Here is a 19,906-nt window from a genome sequence, read left to right as displayed (position 1 = left end):
AATTTAGAAGAAAATATGTTTTGTGTCTGGATCCAAAAGCAACTAATTTTTAAAGTAAAACTATGCTATCATAAAATTTTATCAGAAATTGTAGACATCCAAGTTCTAATTTCATTTATTTTCTGCATTAGAAATTGGCAGAATTTAGAACTGAATTGAATGAACACCAATCTAGTAGATAATTTACCTTATAATAAACTGATTAACAAAATGTCAGTTTTCCCACAGCAGTAGTACATTTATTGTGCTGAAATCAGGTAGCAGGGAATGAATAGCTCTGGGGAACCAGTACAGAATGTTCACAAAGATTTACAAATCTCTAGTCATTACACACTGAGCAGCAAAAACACAGGTGCTGAATCCTCTTAGACCAAACTGCTATATTTGTTGCAAATTTTCTATAATTTTCATGACTGCATACCTTTTGGGGGAAAAGTGTGTAATTTTAATGCACAATAAATATTTTATAGTTTACAAATATTCTTAAATAGTTGGTCTGCACAAACAGCATACATCCTGCACATGCAGTTTTGACATCTTGAGATACTTAGAAAGATTCATTTTCTCTTCCCATAATGATTCCTGTGCAACACCCCTAACAATTTGACCTCTGTAATAAGACACTGTACAACTTCTCTTTCTTAGTGAATTTCCAGTTGTTCATTTATATTACATGAAATACTTCATTTGTAAACAGCAAATTTAATTTTCTAGTTCTGACTACTCTCATTTTTATTCATTTTGTGTCTTAACAATTAACACCTTATAACAATCAAGCACTGAATTTAATGATTTTTAGCACCAAGGAGTCATGAATATTGCACCAAAATGGGTTTACACTTCATATCCTACCTAATAAAAGGGTAATATGCAAATTAACTGTCACTCCATCACAAAGATGGCGGCACCCATAGCCACAAGATGGCAGCGCCCAGTCCTCTCAGCCCCATCAGAGTCCCCCAGTCCCGGGGGGTAAGGGGAGCGGCCGCTGAGAGCGGGCAGCGTGAGCAGCCTGGTGGAATGCTTGCCTCGTCGCCACAGCGACAAGGCAAGCATTCCGCACCTGGCCGCAGATGGGCCTCTGGGCAGGGGGTGTGGAGTGGCCAGGCCTCGCAGAGAGCTACTGGTGCACGGATTCGTGCGCAGGGCTACTAGTCTGGTTAATAAATAAGATCTTGCAACTCTGTCACAAGAAAAATATCACTCCAAAATTAAACACATTGAAAGAGAAGAATAGTTTCACAGAAAAATTTGGTGTATGCCCATTTGTAAAAAAGCAAAAAATATATATATACTAGTGGATTGGATAGTTAATATTAAGATCTACAATAGAGGACTCCTTGATTTTTTAAATTAAAATTTATTTAATTTTAAATGTTCTTTCCAACAGAAGAGGTAGGTATATTTCCACATATGAAAAATCGGTTAACAGCCGCAAATCAAAACATTAGAAGTCTGGTAAAAATCAACATACTGTCTCCTAACAGCACATTAATGTAACTATTTATGATGTCATCAATAAATACATGAGTTGTTTCACATTCCAATCAGACAATAATCTTAACTTCCATAATGTATTTCTGATAGTCATAAAAATATTGAAAGGCTGCCTTTTCACAAAGACTGTTTCCCGCAGTGATTTGTGCCACAAGTCATGGTGACCTCTGGGTCGCCAGACAGGATTTTACTGTAATTCTTTCTTATTTTCACCAACACCATCATCATCAAGCCTCTAAAAGTCTACAGAGATCATCAGATTTTAAAAATTTAATTACAACCAAAAAGGTATATTCAAACCAGAGGTGGAGAGATTCGATCATTCCAGTCAGCAAATTCAAATGTGCAAATTTTAAAGTATCTGCATTTCCAGCTTTGGACCAGCAAATGTAAAGTAACTGATTTAATCAGTAGGTAATTAGTAATTTAGCCAAAAAACAAAAACAAAAAACTCATAAAGACTGTGTTTCTGTGATCATCGGACTGAAGAATAACTGCATATAAGATACATGAGAAATTTCATGCAATAGACAGACGATGTGAACAGAGGGAGAGCCTCCAAAGTCACATAATAATTGCTTTGGTCTGGACAACATGAAAGCTAATAAAAAAAATGTTTAAAATAAAAACATCATAAATAAAACATCTGGGTATCATAGTTAACACTTTACTCAATCTAAAGGTCACTAATACAGAGGAGCACATTTGCCATTTTTCTCCCCACCCCAAACCCTCATTTGCTTGTTTTCCCTAAAATTTTATCTGAAATGGGAGCTTCCTCACTGTCAACAACAGTTAAGACCTAGTTCAATTTACTCTCCTTTTGCTTTTCCATTTTTCTGCTTTTTTCCATTTTCTATCACCAGTTTTTCTGATTTGCTCACACCATTGGCTGAAATACCATTCACAGCTGTTTTTCCAGTGTTTGATTTTTTAGGCTCATTGTATGTCCGGATGTAGAAGTTGAGAAAGAGAAATATGAAGCTGATGGTGTAGGCAATCAGAGCCCAGTGCATCCACTTCGGGAAGGGGCAATCCGTGTAAAGAGACATTGCTGTGTGTCCAATGGTCACAAAGAACTGAACCTGGAAAACAGAAGCAAATGCATAGCAAACAACTTCAGAATCTTCTAGATAGCTAAGACAGGCCCAAATTCTGCCACCTTATCCAAAGTTTAATAGTTCTCTGGCTCCCACTCCTGGCTCTTGCTCATTCAGCTCAAATGCCATCTCCTCAGTAAGGCTTCCTGATGACTAGAACTCCACCCAACTGGCCATTTCAATCCCATTCACCAAAGGGTTTTTGTTTTGTGTGGGGTTTTTTTCCTTTATAAGAATGATTGCTATCTAAAATTGACTTCTGGATCACCCATCTTTCCACTAGTATATAACTCCAAAGGGCAGGACACTGTTTTGCTATGATGATTCCTGAGTCTTTGGCACAGTATCCGGACTCAATGAATATGTGTTGGATAATAATCCTACATAATAAAAGCGTAGTATGCAAATTGTCCCCTCAACAGCGAGTTCTTCTGGGAGTTTGACCAGGAAGGGGGCCGGCTGGGGGATGGGAGGGAGGCCCCAGCAGGCAGCTGGCAGCCACTATGGACCCTACCAGTGCACAAATTTCATGCACTTGGTTGGCCTCTAGTGAATAATATTATCTAATGAGAGAGAATATCAGTGGCCTAAGAGAGTAAAGTAATAGTATTGGAGGCTCTTCAATTTTTGTGTTGCTCCCACATTTTAGATCGTTTTCTTTCCACAAAATTGTGAGCAAGTTGGTATCTATAGTTTTAAAATGAACTTCTTACAAAATAGCAGACAAGTAATAGGAATTTGAATTAACACTGTTCTTTAAAAGCTAAGATCTTTGGTAAAATTCAGTAGGTAGTTGAAAATAGTGCAAAAAGAGAGAATCACTTACAACTTGAAGAGTTTTTAAAAGGAGAAAAGCCAAAATTAAGATGCTTTTAGTTAAGATGAGGCAAATCAGCTTAAATTCTAATATATAATAAATGAAAGGTTCTCAAAATAAAAATTATGAATTTCATGGTGTTAACCAGTGTTATGTTTTTACAAGATTAACCTACATGATTTATCTGTTGTAAGAACTGGAAATACACTACCCTTCATAAATTAACATCCTATTTGGGATGGACTTTCGTGGTTTCTCTTTAAGGATAGCATTATCAGTATTATTATATTAAATATTATTAAAATAATTTATTCCAGGTAAGCCCCAAATTTGTATCATGCTAACTACTTAAAAATTTTTCCATGGCAAGTCCAGATTTTAAGAACTTTTGATTTCACAATGGTTCTTGGAACTGGCATCACCGAAAAAGGGTGTGTCTGTGGGTGTGATTGAGTATGGCATCGCTCAAGGAGAGTCAAGTGCAGGCTCCAACAAAATAGGTATCAATAGTTCATGTGATTTTTGTAATCTCTTCATTTTCTTGGGACCACTTACTAATTACTAAGAGAAATAAATTACACAAACTGTATAAACAGCTTACACAAAAACTGAAGGAAGCTTCCTGTAGCATTTTAATTACCAATGAATCCTTCACACCCAGCATTCCCCAAAAGTTGTGTTTCCTGTTTGGTTAGCCAGCTGTTTGGCAACTTAAAGCAGAGATGGATAATATTTCCAAATGTGATTTCACTGATAAAATTGTGTGCATGCTATGATTAAAGCAAATTATAATAAATTCCAAGGCTTGAAAATACTACCAGGTTGGTCTGGGTTTCCAGTTTCATTACTGAGCTAGTGTCCAGCTCTGAATGTTACAGTGAAGCACCCAAATGCTATATGAAGTCCTACTGGGGTATGTGCTGAAAACTGTCTGCTAGCGATTGAAAATACCTAGCTCTGCTCTCCAAGGACTTGGTGTTGGAGAATGAAGAGGAGTTCTCCAGGCCTTGTTCCCGTCCTTTACCCCAACCCTTTCTTGGCTCTATGCCTTTCTTCAACTTTTATTCTAAATGTATGGGATTTGTTAACAACTACTGAAAACTGGACAGCAAACAGGATGAAGAGAAATAATATTTTAAGTAAATATTTAAAAAATCACCTAAGAAAGAGTTATATTATTTTTCTAGTCATACATGAGTCTATGTACTTTGTGGTGTACTTAGATCTTTACTCATCCACTTCACAGATATTTATTTGTAAAGAATACTCCCTTAGACAAGAGCTAGTCTAGTCTTTTAAAGACATTTAAAAAGCAAGTGGCCGTAACCCATAAGTCTATGAACAGGTAGCTCAGAGCCAAGCTACCTCAACTGCCAAAGCTGGCTCACAGAGTTGAATTTGTAATAGAAAATTGTCAAAAATCACTCAGCACTTTACAATAAACTCAAACATTTTCAGTGTTGCACCAGAAGAAACTTTAGAACATTTAACTTACCATCTGCAACATGGTCAGGTATCGTTTCCACCAAAGATACTTCTGAATCCATGGGCCAAATGCAGTTAGCCCATAGTATGAGTACATAATCACATGAATGAAGGAATTCAGCTGGGCTCCGAAAAATGCTTTAAAAAAAAAGAGGAAATTACAAGGTATAGAAAATTTTATTGGTCACTAAACTATTTGGATATGAAACAAATGAGTCTACTTTATTTCCTAACAATCTTGAGTAAAGATCAGGAATAAAAGTTGTAAAATAGTACTATTGAAAAGCTTTCTCTTCAGATCATGCTAGATATTTTTAATTTTACACTCAGGCTTTTAACATATAAAAAATGGATGTTCTTCAAATGCAAAGGACTTTTAAAATAGTGAGCTTTCAAGTGGGGTACTCTAGTAGTTTAAGTGGGCCCCAATATAGAATTACCTATATTACTTTTCATCCTATTATTCTTGTTGGGGGGGGGGGATGTAATCAACATATAATGGTTTAAGTAAATTTTCAAATGTCTCATTATTGCCTTTAGATGTGCCAATATAAAATATAAATACCTACAAAAATATTTCTTAGGCTTCTAAATAATTTTAAACGGAAAATAGTGAACTGTACTAGAATGACTTGTACCAAGGGTCCTCATCAGAGGAATGTAAATCATCTTCAATCTATAGGCATCTAAAAAGCTAGAGGCAGATCTTAGCTAAACTATGAATTCAGATTATCTTTAACATCAACAAAGCAATATACAGTAGGTCCTAGGGTTACGCTGGAGATCCGTTCCTATGGCGCAATGTAACGCGATTTTCCCCGTAAGTTGGAACGCACCTACATAAGCACCTATGTCATTCACATGGAGCACATACACAGCAGTGATGAAGTGAAACAGTAAAAAAAAAATTAAAAGAAAGATATTCCTGACCTTTACTTGTGGTAAATAAATAATAAAAAACATAATGAACATATGTACATATGTCAAAATGACGGAACGTTTTTATAAATAAACTAGAGGCCCGATGCACGAAGATTCATGCAAGAATGGGCCTTCCTTCCCCTGGCTGCGAGCACCGCCTTCACTCTGGCCAGAGCCGTCTTTCTGCTCTGGCCCAGAGCTGCCTTTCTGCCTTCCCACGCTGCCCAGAGGCCGGGAGCAGCTGGGGTGGTGCAGAACGCCTGTGTCGTCGCCATAGCGATGATGCAAGCATCCTGCCCCGTCCTGGCTGCTCTGTGCCTGCATATGCAAATTAACCCACTATCTTTGCTGGGTTAATTTGCATACTCACTCCTGGTTGGCTGGTGGGCGTCATTAAGGTATGGTCAATTAGCATGTTACTCTTTTTATTAGGTAGATGGGAAATGGTGATGTAACCACGAAATGACGTACATCGAATCCTACGTAACCCGAGGACTGTCTGTATAATTTCCTTTGGGTAAGAATCAACAGGCTGATTTTAAGGCATATTTAGAGCAGGAGTGAGCGCTTGGCTTGAACTGGAATGGAGCCTACAGACTGAGAAGCTATATCTTGATATCCTTTGGATGAAAACTACTAGAACTGCTCCTCATCAAAATATTATTTTCCACATTTATAATTATTTTATGCTCATATCTGGGGCGAATCTTTAGTTTTAAAGTAGTCACAGGCAAAAAGCTAAAGCTTTACTTTCTTCAAATTTCTTTACAATGAAATTAATACAGAAATAATCATGAAAGCAAGTTAAATTATGGACCAACTCAAATTCCCAGGTTCTCACTACTTTCCACCCAACATATTTACATAATTTAATAAATGCAGATATGTTTCTGAAAATGCTCACCTTGTCCCCCTGCGACCCACTTAATTCCAATCCACCACAATGTAAACATTGTACAGTGATGATATACATGAAGAAAAGAGACTTGGTTGTTTTTCTTCCTTAGGATAAAAAACACTGTGTCCAAATACTCAATTCCTTTAGATACAAAGTACCACCACAGAGCAGCAGCTATCTGTATAAAGAAAGAAAAAGCATATTATTGATACCATCATATAGTTTTCTACTCATTGTATATAAGTCCTAAATAATTTTCACTACACAATATGTACAAGGAATGAAATCATTTTTACTTAAGTAGGTGTGAAATCTAGGCATCTATCCATGGGGGAAAATGAGAAAGACAAGAGTCCAAATCTGTTTCCACTCTGTACTAACAACATAGAAAAAATTTCATGTGCTGGATCCACATAGTACCAAACTGCTGTCATACCAAGAGCTGTAAATACATTCACATTGCTACGTTTTTCAATTTGGTAAAGAAACTGAGGTATTTACTTTGTAAAGGTACACTGCACTTCAATTGTTCATGCTTAGTCTATATTATACTTCACATTCCTGTAAGTACGTTTATGGAGAGCAACCAGTCTCTGTTAGTGTCTCTCTCTCTCTCTCTCTCTCTCTCTCTCTCTCTCTCTCTCTCTCTCTCTCCCCCCCCCCCTTTAACACATGCAACAAAGTACCTAACCACAGAAGTTTGCATTAGGCAGTAAAATCTTTAAAATGGTAGATTAAAATAAATAAACAGAAACAACAAACATTTCCTAGGTCATAAATGTAATCCTGCTTACATAGATAAGTCTTTTCTTTGGGGGGCTCTAATTAAGACACCAGATGGTACAGAAAGATTTCTATACTGCTGAGATTAAGGAGCCAGGGATCCAGTAAGAGGTGACCTCTGTATATATGTTTTAAAATATTTTAAAGAATTCTATTATAATAGAAGCCTAAACTCAACTTTTTATGTCAAGTACTTTTTATGATATGTGCCCTAGGGGGTACATAACTGAATAAACCTTTGTGTTCAGGTGTTGTCTAACACCTTCATTCATAGGCTTAGATGTTTTAGAGGTAATAGATCCCTTCCTAATTTTATCCCTGCAGCTGTTGATATATCACAGGATTTTGGTTGTTTGTTTTTTTCTTTTGAAAAACAAAATTACATAAAGTGTGGGCCAAAGAGAAAATAAAACCTTTTATTTACAGGTTGAGAATTATTCACTGAATTTGCTTGAGTAATAATATAGTTAAAATAGGCTTAAAATAGTTAACTACTCACAGCAACACATATATTTAATATTCACTATTATGTTAGTACCTTAAAATAACCATTTTGGCATAGTAAACTTTATCTAGAAGGTAAAATATAATGTCTTATCCTCCCCCCCAGAAAAAACAAAAACAAAAAACTGGGCCTCTAAATTAGCCACAATTTATGAATAGTAATAAATAATTCCTATCTTTCATTTGTAAACTGCATTAGATATCTTTGAATAGCTACATCAAAGTGAAAAGTGATACTTCTTCACTACATAACAACAAATACAAAAACAAGTCACTGAGTAAAATATTTATTCTACTACATCTAATATTAAGAGGAGAAGAGACAGGGAGGAAAATTTCACATGCAACCTGTTGAGAATCTCTGGTTCTTTCTCCTCCTAGATTACAGTCTCACAATAGCTAATTTTTTGAAGTGACTGGTTATGCAGGCCAGGACTGTAGTTTCATAATTACCAGGGCGGTATTTTAAAACTTTATCCTAAAAATATTAGTTTGTTGTTTTACCCAAGGGGTTTTTCTAAGTGCAGTCCTAAAAGAAAGCAAGTTAAACACTTTTTCCTTTTCTTCTCCCTGAAGAGGTTCCCTGACAATATAGTTATCAGAAAAATATTTTTTTCCTAGCCAAGAAATCTAAATAAAGTACTCCCCTCATTCTTTTCAGTCACACCACAGGTCTGATTTCCTTGCTAGCCATTTGTGACATGACTACTGTTTGCCTCTCCCACTCTTCACAAAAATGTCAACTCCATAAAGCAGGGTTCCCCTGTCTTTTCCGTGTCTTCAGTGCCCCTCACACTATCTGCATATGATTGCTATTCAGTACACATATGTTAAATGAATAAAACGAATTATGACAACCAAAGGGGTGATTTTTTTCATCAGCACATAAGTCTTCTAATAAGGAAATGAAGGCATGGACATATCGTGGTAAGTACATTAAAGCAGTTTGATCTTGGATCTTGATGAATATTGCTATTTATATTATCCAATCCCAATTCCAAAATGCTAGTGTTTTCAAGGGAAGCTACTACATATCACACTATTACTACATATATTACATGTAACATAAAACGTATTAACATGTTTACATATGTTTTATGTATACATATCTTTAAATATGAACCACAGAACACAAGAGCAGTTTGATAAATACTTAATAAAGTAACTATTGTTTTTTCCATTTGAGTAAAATGGTAAATTTATTAATGTAGGTAATTGGAAAGTAAAATAAGATAACATTCTATTACTATTGGTTTATTTTTCAGCAAATATAATAAAAACTAGTCTATACCTATACAAATTGTGCTATACCTAATTTACTAAACATTACATAGTTTATAAAACATTTGTTTTTCCTCAGACTTTCTTAACAAAAAATTAGAATCTCTTTATGCATTTCTATTCTTGACCAAGAACAGCAACAATCTAAAATATCTTTACATTAAGCACAGAACTTTTTTTAAAGTACTGCAATCTAGTAATCCAACACATATTCACACTCACACACCAAATGAAAAACACTGTAGGTAAGAAAACAGAGTTTAAATTATGTACTTTAAAAAAATAGCTTTACTGACACAAAACAATCCAGTACACTTCTACCACTATATAAAAGTATGTTTTTCACAGACTGGGGACTATAAAATTAGATCCTCTTTGACTGATTAGAAGTTAATGTACTTACCCTGACTTCATTAACATTATCAGAATAATCCACACTCTGGCAAATATAGCTATATCCTGCTCTATAGGATGCCGTGAATAACTGGAAAGAAAGGGAATAATATTTGGAGAAAAGTTTTAGTAGATACAGCATTTAAGAGCCCTAAATACAATATGCAATCTTTGAAATTATTTTAAAAAGTGATATTATCTAAAATATTTCAAATGCATTAAACATTTAATGTGTCGGAATATTTACAATTTACTGTCTCAATTTATTCTGAAATTTAGAATAAATTAGAAATCACATGTCACTTTTAGACTAAGACATCAATTCTATCTACTTCATAATATTAAGAGAAATTTTGATTGACCATGCCTCAGATCTAAGAGTTGTATTGATTTTTATTTTTGATCTCAAGTGGTTTGTATCTAACAAATTAGGTAAAAAAGTTTTTTACCAAGTTGAGATTCCGTAGCCTAAGTTGTCAATTAAAGAATTTGCTAGTGCCCAGAGAAGTATACAATGATTAGTAGCAATAGTTATATAACAGTGAACTCATTTTACCTTCAATCCAAATTACAAAGACATTATATAATAGGATTTAATTTGAAATTGGTATTTTACATCTGCATAGTTTGATCAGTTATGAACCTGAAACTGCTGAGTAAGAATTATAAATAAATATGTGCAACTATTTACTGAGTAGTTAATATGTACTAAATACTATGCAAAAGTTACTTCACTTTTACCTCTGATACCCTAGAAGGTAGGTATTTTCCCCATTTTATGGGAAAATGAGTCTCAGAAAAGTTAAATAATTTCCAATGTCAGAACAACTCATAAGGTTTATTTTAGAACCCAGTCTGCCTACTTCAAAATTTCCTTTTAAACACCTGTCCCATACCTTATGTATTTTATATTTTTGTTATCCAAAAATGAAAAATGTCAATAATATAAAATTTATTTTTAGAGCAAGCATGTCAAACTCGTGGCCCATGGGCCCCATGCCTCGTTAATTTGGCCCATGTTAGCCTTTGAGTTTGACATGTTTTTGAGTAACTAAGTTACCTTGTGGTACAATGTTACAATGATGGTTTTACATATTCTCTTTTTTTAATTTCCAATAACCCAGGGGAATTATAAAGTGAATTTAGTAAACGTACCTCTCTGAAGATAAAAAGATTAAGCAAAACCATCCCAAAATTATAGACAATGAGCACTAAGCGCATCTGAAAAGGTTCTCTGGCCTTCATCCACTTTGGGCCCAGCCACACGAACAGGAGATAAAGAGTACTTATACAAAGCGTAGGCCATGGAGACTGCATTAGAGGCCAATTTTCCACACGTTTATCTACAGAGAGAACAAAATAACATAAAATTCATCAAACAATATGTTTTATAAAATGAATTTTTTAGGAATTGTGTTTCAACTTGGTTTTCCTAAATTGACCAAATACAGATCGTTGTCCTGTGAGTCCCAACAAAAATACATGACATAAAAACCAAAGAAACAAGACTGAGTCTCGTGAGCAGCTTTTGAAAATGAAGTTTTGTTACATATGGCACACATTATGTTTTACAGAGAACCTAGAGAACAAAGACAAGAAATAAAGCTCACTAAAAATATAGAACAAACTTGGGATGAGATGAGAAGTTAATGAGACACTTCATAGACAGAAAAATACTTTAAGGAGAAACTTGTCTTCCATATTAAACGTGAAATTTGTCAGTGCAGTTTGGAAGCTGCTCCCACCTATGTCTAAGACAGGAAAGAATTAGTACACTGAAGAGGTGTGGAGCAATGAAAGCCATTTCCTGGGATATTTCTGGATACTGAAGACAAAAGTACAGTTATATTTGGGATATTAACTTAGAGATCATTACAGGTCTATAAATTATTAAAATTGTAATCATCATATTCAAGACATTTTTCTAAAATTTTCCTTGAGAACATGAGTCTATTTTTTTACCCATAAACATAACCAATTTATAGCTTTTCTCTAAAGCTATAAATCCTTTACCTTACATCTGTGTAAAAATATACGTATAAAATAAAACACACTATTTCATTTAAAATGAATAAAGTGTCCTTAATATTTAAATATACATCCATGAATTAATTTTACAATAGTTCTGCCAGAAGTAAAATATTTCTAAGACAAGCATGAAAATGAAATATGCTGTTAACAAAAATTAATTTTCTAATACATTTTAAGAAGATATTGAAATTAAATTTTATATTTCTAAAAGTTAAACAGCATTTAAAAGGTTGTGAAACTAATGTCTACTTTCTTCTTGGTAATGCAAAGCATTTCTATGTTCTATTTTCAGGAATATTATATACTTTTAAAATAGTAAAAAAAAAAATTCTACCTTTTAGCCAGTTCCCAAAGCTAACCAAAATAAATTTAATTTACTTGCTCATTACAATGTTCAGTATTTTAAACTGTCCATTTTAATAAAACTATATATTAGATAATTATATTTCAAAATAGTTTACTTAAAACTAAATGAATGTTTTTATATACTGTCAAAAGAAAATAAGATTCAAGACATAAAACACAAGCGGAACAATATTTAATCACAGTCTCCAAAGTCAGGAAGTAATATAATAACTATGGTTTCTACAAAATAAGAGTTGCTATAAAGGTAGAATAATGACTTGGAAGAAAAACAAATATGAGAACAAGAAAAACTGATTTTATTTCATAGCTTTTAGGAAGCCTATTATCTGTCTATTCATGGAAATTATGGTTCTATCACTTAAATCAAAACGTATTCCAGACTAAAAATAAACTAAAATACTTAAAAGGACAGGAGAGAGAGTAAATCTCTCATAGGAGGGAGGAGTGGTTTTTTGTTTGAAGACACTGTGTCACTATGGTCCTATCAGTGATTGTACACTTTTCCTTAATGTTGTCATTTTATCTTTCTTTGCTCATATCTTTCTATGCCAAAGGCCCCCTTAAAACATGGGGGTACTTATCTATTTAGATCTTTATTTTTCTACATTATAGAAAAGTTTATTTTTCTACATTATAGAAAACCTTAAAGCCCTCTCTACTTCAGGTGACTAAAGAAGGAGTTGCTATAGTGTGCTATTCTTATCCATAAACTTGAGGGCAGATACTGTTTTTTCCATGAGACTGAAACAGATAACAAAAGGACTGCTTTAAGGAATAATCTAACATCATAGATCATTGCTCACTCTAATCCATACACAGAATTCCTACTGTCTTCATAGGATGTTCTGAACAATAAGTTAAAAAAAATTTTTAAAAAATTAGAGAAATAGGTCTCAAATTTTCCAGAAATCAATAATAAATAAAAATGTATTCTCTTTGATGTATACTGTGGGTAACCTGTACCATTCTCTCATTCAACAGAAAATTTTAAAGAGAAGACTAATAGAAAGAGAAGTAAGAAGCTGAAGATCTGACAATATAAAGCATTGACAGAGGCCAACAGAAGAGAGAAAAGGTGGAGGGGGCGTAGATAAGAATTAATAGATATGAGAGAAACCATGCAAGACTATCAGTAAACAGAGTTTTCACGGCAGCTCTGCTACTGTGCATAGGGCACAATGTCTTCATGTCCTTCATCTATAAAACCGGATATAGGGGAAAACTAGATTAAAAAAAGAATCACCTGGGGAGGAAGGAGATGCTAAAATGCAGTCTCTGATTCAGTAAGGCTGGGATGAAGCCCATTTTTAGGAAGATTCTGCATTTTCTAGGAAGCTCCAACTGAGGCTATGCTAATAGTCCATGGACCAACTTTAAAGTACCAAGAAACTAGGTGATCCCTTAAGTGTTTTGTGTGTTTTTTTAACTTCTGAAAATTGTTACTTTTTAAAATAATAATTAGGAGGAAGAATGGAATTGAAGGTGAGGAAAAGCAGATCAAGAAAATAGGCAGTTTTCACTGACCAGGGACCCATTTTGCACTGCCGAAGTATCTGCACATGTTTCTGTTCCATTAGAGCACTCATCACCTTGTTCAGTCACCTTCCTTTAAAATGTAATCTCCCTGAAGGCAGGGGCTGGGTCTTTCATTCTTACATTGCAAGGCCTATCAAGGCGCCTAAAAATTTATTTAATGAATAAATGAAGAGTGGATTTTTTTTCATATCAGTCCTTGATTCTCTATCCCTTCAGTGAAATCCAACTGTACATTTACTGATACTCAAGGTTTCTTCGGTGTACAACAACCCCTTTCTACAGCTATTGCCAGATATTCCTCTATGTTGGTACACAATTTTAACCTGAAGTTAACAACACCTCAACCAGGTATTTAGTGTGTACATGTGTGCCCTCTGAGGCTCAATGTCTTTAATGCTTTCTCCAAGAGAAAAAAGGCAATGCCCTTACTTCTTTGCCCAACAACACAAGTCATGCATTCATGCAGCAACCACTTAACAAACCCTGTGTTCTGCCTACAGAAAGGCCACATTTCACACCAGATCCTTCTCAAATTAGCCCTTTCAGCTTTCAAAAATTCCACTTCCAATGATTATTATGAAAGTTGTAGTAATTGTCAGCGACCTGAACAACAGCATAACAATTCCCACCCTACGATATTTCCATGAAATTTCCTGTCTTTGCAGTTATTTGTGTCCTTCTGAATTTACTTGCATTAATATTTCATTTAGTACTCGAACAACATTCAAATGCCCTATGCTTCTTCTATATGTTCCCTTTTCCACTAAAAAGAAGGACTGAGTGCATCACAATAGTGTTATACAATGATATGAAAACTCACTATTACTAGCAGGTCCCCTCAAGTCTTGAACAACAACAAAAAAAATTGTAAGGAAATAGAACAGACAAGGGAAATAATGAGTACTGAAGCTTTATATAATTTGTATTACCTTAACATAATGAATTATCAAGAAGGTAGAGAGACTAGCCAAAGAACATATATACATAGCCCAAGGCCAGGGGAGGAGGTGGGCAAAGAGGGAGAAAAATGGGGAACGTCTGTAATAGTGTCAACAATAAAAATAAAATTTTAAAAATTGAATTATCTAGTTTTTCATTAACTCAAATGTTTAAATAACTTAATTGTAAATTATGTGCCCTATTCATTTAAGTTACACTGAATCCAAATATAGATTATGCATATTAGAGTAAAAGAATATATTTTTCTAGTATGTTGTCAGTATCCTAATCTTACACATTTATGGGTGGGATCCAATACCATGAATTTATTAGTGGCAGGGGGAATTCAATTAAAAAAAACACCCTGTCCCTCCTGCCACCACTATAGTCAAATTCTGTCATCAAGGGATATCAAGATTCAAATGACTTTTATGTAACATTCTTGGGAATTCTCTGTTTGAAAAGTTTTTTTGGAGGAGGTCTATATAGCACACATATAAACTGACTCTAGTCAAATTGTTTATCTCATTTTGATACTTTATAGTATTAATAGGTTTATTAATATGCTTATGCCTTCGTGTCTTAGTGATTTTGCTCTTATTTTGAGCCTATCCTATATAATAAAGAGCTAATATGCTAATTAGACCGGAGAGAAGAAAGACCTTCCAGAATGACCTGGAACGACCAGTGGGGGCAGGGGCGGGGGGGGGGGGGGGACGGGCCACAAGGCAGCTGCTGCTGCTGCAAGGACCTACTCTTGTAAGATTTTCGTGCATCAGGCCTCTAGTTTACTAACAATTTTAAGTCTTTCACATTGCATATTAAACCTTTATCTAAATTAGAGGTATAGAATTTTAGATTTAGAAATGATCCCTTTATCTTAAAAATGAGATTCAGGGAGCTTAAGAGACTTGCCCAAGAAGGCAGAGCAATAGCCTCATGTATCCTGTCAGCTATTCCAGTACCACTCAGTCACCATATCCATTCATTTTGAGATATTGAGCAAAAAGAGAAAAAACTCATAGACATGGACAACATTGTGCCAGAAGGAGAGAAGGGTGGAGGGAAGTGGGGGGATAAATGGTGATGGACACACAATACAGTGTAGATGATGTGCTGTAGAACTGTGCACCTGAAACCTGTATAATTTTGTTAACCAGTGTCACCCCAATAAATTTAATACATAGGAAAAAATTTAAGGGAGAAAATTTCCCAATTTCTTTCTAAATTATAGGTACAAATGATATTTTAAGATAGAATTCAAGTAAAAGAAAATGAGAGACCTACAAAAGTTCCCTTAACAGAAAAAAACAAACAAGAGATACTCAAAGAAACCAAGGGTCACATTTTCTTAGGTGCTGCATCTGGCAGACCTGGCCTAGGACTATGAATGCTTTGGAAACCATGACACCAAGAGTGATGGGAAAGGTGGAAGGATGTCTAGCCTGGAAAAAAAGAGACTTCATCACATACCAAAGGACCTAAAGAAAGACTAGATTTATTCTCTATTTTCAGAGCATAGAATTAGAACCAATGAGAAATTTTAGGGAGCTAAGTTATTCCTAAATTCAGAAAATTCTAACTACTGGATCTTTCTTTCTGTAAGTAGAAAGAATTTTATTTTTTGGTAATGAGTTCCCTATTGTGGTTTTAAAGTGAATTTAAGCAAACCTAAAGCTAAATATTAAATAAAGCAAGTCTAGTTCATGAGCAAGAGTCTTTATTTTAATAATAAGAATTACCAGGACATGCTCTGGCCGGTGTGGCTCAGTGGGTTAGAGTGTCATCCCATACACTAAAAGGTGGCAGGTTTGATTCCCAGTCAGGAACACATACCCAGGTTGAGGGTTCAAGCCCTGGTTTGGTACGTATGGGAGGCAGCCAATCGATGTTTCTCTCACATCTATGTTTCTCACATTGATGTTTCTCTCTCTCTCTCAAATCAATTTTTTAAAATTGGAAAAAAAGAATTACCAAGACACAGTACTTTAACCCTTCCAGACCCTTTAGGGTTAACTCTTTCTTGGGAAATACTTCTTATTTAGAAGTATTTGTGGCTGTTTCATAAAGCTCATGCCAAGTGGGACTGATTTATTTACAAACATTATACAATTTTATCTGTATTAAAGCCATGTAATGTTTATATAACCGTATGTGTGTCAAAACTCACAAATTAATCATTAAAAATTAGAGTTAATTTTATTATGTGTAAATTATACCTTTATAAAAAATGGGAAGAAAAATCATCCATCTAAAGTGGAGCTTCCCTTAAAAAAACCCTCCACCAACAGTTTTTTTAAATTGAATTTATTGGGGTTACATTGGTCAATAAAATTATATAGTTTCAAAGTATACAATTCTACAATACATCATCTGCACATTACATTGTGTGCTCACCATCCAAAGTCTAGTTTACTTCCATCACCATTTATCTCTCATTTACCCTCTTCCACCTGCCTTCATTAGCCCCCTTCCCTCTGGTAATCATCATACTGTTGTCTGTATCCATGACCCACCAATAGGCTTTTATTCCTAACCTGATTTGTATCTTAAAATCCCAGAGATTTTAAGGGTAAATAGAACAGACTTTCAAGTCAGTCTCTCCACCTCTTCTGATCTAAGTGATTTGGGCAGGTTACTTGTTCCTTGACCTCTCAAAACTCATTATCTCTTAGAGGAGAAGACAGCCATGAAAAGTCAATTGCTGTGCAGGATAATGAAAACAATATCAGAGGCTAGTCTAAAGAACAATGTTAGGACAGGAGAGAATAAACAATGTTTATTCTTGAAGAATAAAAGAGAAATTTGTCAACCAAATAGGGAGGGAGAAAAACATATATACAAATAGCCCAAAAGAAAAAAACAAAACAAAACACTTATTTTAGCAACCAAGCAGGCCTGAAGTAGGGGTTATACAAGGAGAAATGGCAGGAAATTGCTGAAGATGTATAGGTTAGATCAGACCTGGGAGAGTCTGATAAGAATCATCTGCTTGTTAAAAAACAGATTCCTAGGCCCCACCCCAGATCTACTGAATCAAAATCTCTGTGGGTGCGACCCAACACTATAATCTCAAAGAACCCCTGGTGATCCTGATGGGCAGCCAGACTAAATTACAAGAAATGATGGAAACCTGGATTCAGGAAGCTGCACTGGTGATAGAAAAGATGGGCAGATAAGAAAGTTACAAGAATAAATCTATAGACTTGGTGACTGATATGGATATAAGAGGTGAGACTGAAAGTTCAGGATTACTCCCAGATTTCTGGAGTGGCTGGTGGCATAGATGGTGAAGTCATGATCCAGGACAGAGCATAAAGGAAAAGGAGTAGATCTGGAAGGAGATGATCAGGTAAACTTTTAAACATCTTGTGTTTGAAGTACTTGTGCGGCACGTAGGAGGAAGTATCCAGAGGGCTCTCAGCGGCAGAGGACTGCCAGGGCTGCAGACACACAGGAGTCTGGCAATGAAAATCACATGAGTGTCTGAAGTCACAAGGAGAAGAGCACATAGAGTAAAATGAGCAAAGAATGAATCCTGAGGAAGACTTATGGGAAGACTCAGAGAAATAAATGGTTATCAAAGTAGCCAGAGAAGAAGGAAGAGAATAACATCATGGAGACCAAGAGAGTAAGATTTTTCCAAAATGATGGGGTAGGCAACAGACACTACAGATGGAGAATTGACTGTCCTTTTCTTTTTATGTCATAGAGTTGATGGGTGCTGATTAAATGTGAAAGTTCCTAGTAAACATGGATATCACCAAGTCATTCCTTCTTCGGCAGCCTTTTCCCTCTCCATTCCAAATCTTCACAAAGGTATCTTATATCGGGAATAATCTAAGCCCCTCTCATTAAAAGTCAAGCCCTTTTATGTCTTCTAGGCCTTTTCTTCCTAACCTAGAGGAATTCTCAAGATTCTGATATGGACTGTACAGTCAGGCCATCAGCATTAAAATACTACCTCCCCCGTTTACCAGCTGAATAAACCTGAGCAAGTTACTTAGTCTCTCTGGCCTTATGGATAATGAAAAGGGGGGTTGTTGGGAGAAATAAAATACTTCATGTACAGTGTCTGACACAGAATAAGAGCTCCATAAATGTTGGCAATAATCATTATTATTGACAATAATCCAACCACTCTTCCAATAGAAGAGTTAAACCAAATTAAAGAAAAATTACCATCACCAATAAATATTAGGGAAAAGTTTAAACTGAGAAAACAGAACATTTTATAATTTATTCAGGAAAACTTTTTAGAACTCAGGATTTCTACCAGTCAGCATTAACTTTCTTCCCCAATTAGTCTAAGCTGGCCATCATATCCCATCCCAAAAAATTAATAAAATGTTTTCTCTATAGGCACAAAAGCTTGTACAGTGGATGCACCAAGCAAATGGCTGAGGACTAGCAGACTGAATGAAGGTCACAAAGTATCCAGAAAATAAATTATTATTATTATAGCTACTGCTACTATGAGAATAGACATTCAGGACATTTCTAAACTGCCCTTTTGATTCAGATAAAATGAGCAACAGCTACTGATCAAAATGGTTCTAAAAGATATACAGTCTCTGTTGGGGTAAAAAAAACACAACTAAATGTTCTATAAAAATTTCATGCCATTGTTTGGTTTTCTTAAGTATATTTTATAATCACTAGCTGAAGAACACTTTTAAATTTGTCTTCTTCCATAGTAATATAAGTAGCAGATTATCAAAGAAATTAGAAATACACACTTTGGTTCAAAGTGTGGTCCATGCACCAGCAGAAAAGCAACTCCTGGAAGCTTGCTAGCAGAATCTCAGGTCTCACTTCAGACCTACTAAGCCAGAATCTGTATTTTAATATGATTCCCAAGTGATTTTACATATTAAAGTCTAAGAAGAACTGCTAGTTTGCCTGGCCAGTGTTACTCAGTGGTGGAGCATTGACCTATGAACCAGGAAGTCAGGGTTCGATTCCCAGTCAGAGCATATGCCGGGTTGCAAGTTCGATCCTCAGTAGGAATCATGCAAGAGGCAGCTAATCAATGATTCTCTCTTATCATTGATGTTTCTCTCTCTCCCTTCCTCTCTCTGAAATAAATATATGTATAAAGAAATACGGGCCTACTTTATATACTATATAACCAAATCACAAAAGTTTGTTTAATTTTTCCTAGAATCTACCTGAAATCAGCCACTTCTTTCTCTTCTAACAAGTCTATTTCACCTACCATAAACAAAAGCAAAACACAAGTCTGACAACCAACTAGAGACATTGGTATTCAAGACATCAAGAAGTATATACAACACATTCTCTGAAACTATTCATTCTCCTTAAGTTAGAACCAACAGTGTCAAATCAACTCCA

At 35.1% G+C, this 19,906-nt stretch overlaps 1 protein-coding gene across 1 annotated transcript in view; it reads right to left on the bottom strand.

Moving 5' to 3' along the window:
* Window positions 1–282: 282 nt before the first annotated feature.
* ELOVL4 (ELOVL fatty acid elongase 4) overlaps window positions 283–19,906 on the bottom strand; it is a 35,043-nt gene continuing 15,419 nt past the window's right edge. The window contains exons 2-6 of the mRNA XM_079781198.1: window positions 10,835–11,022; window positions 9,690–9,770; window positions 6,725–6,896; window positions 4,910–5,037; window positions 283–2,582 (exon numbers count right to left, since the gene is read on the bottom strand). Of these exons, the coding sequence (XP_079637324.1) occupies window positions 2,310–2,582; window positions 4,910–5,037; window positions 6,725–6,896; window positions 9,690–9,770; window positions 10,835–11,022 (842 nt within the window). The 3' untranslated portion in view covers window positions 283–2,309. The remainder of the gene's footprint in view (window positions 2,583–4,909; window positions 5,038–6,724; window positions 6,897–9,689; window positions 9,771–10,834; window positions 11,023–19,906) is intronic.

Source organism: Cnephaeus nilssonii (assembly GCF_951640355.1).
Source record: "Cnephaeus nilssonii genome assembly, chromosome: 9".
Classification (NCBI taxonomy): Eukaryota; Metazoa; Chordata; class Mammalia; order Chiroptera; family Vespertilionidae; genus Cnephaeus; species Cnephaeus nilssonii.
Note: the sequence above shows the minus strand (reverse complement) of the source record. Positions and strands in the feature narration are given on the sequence as shown.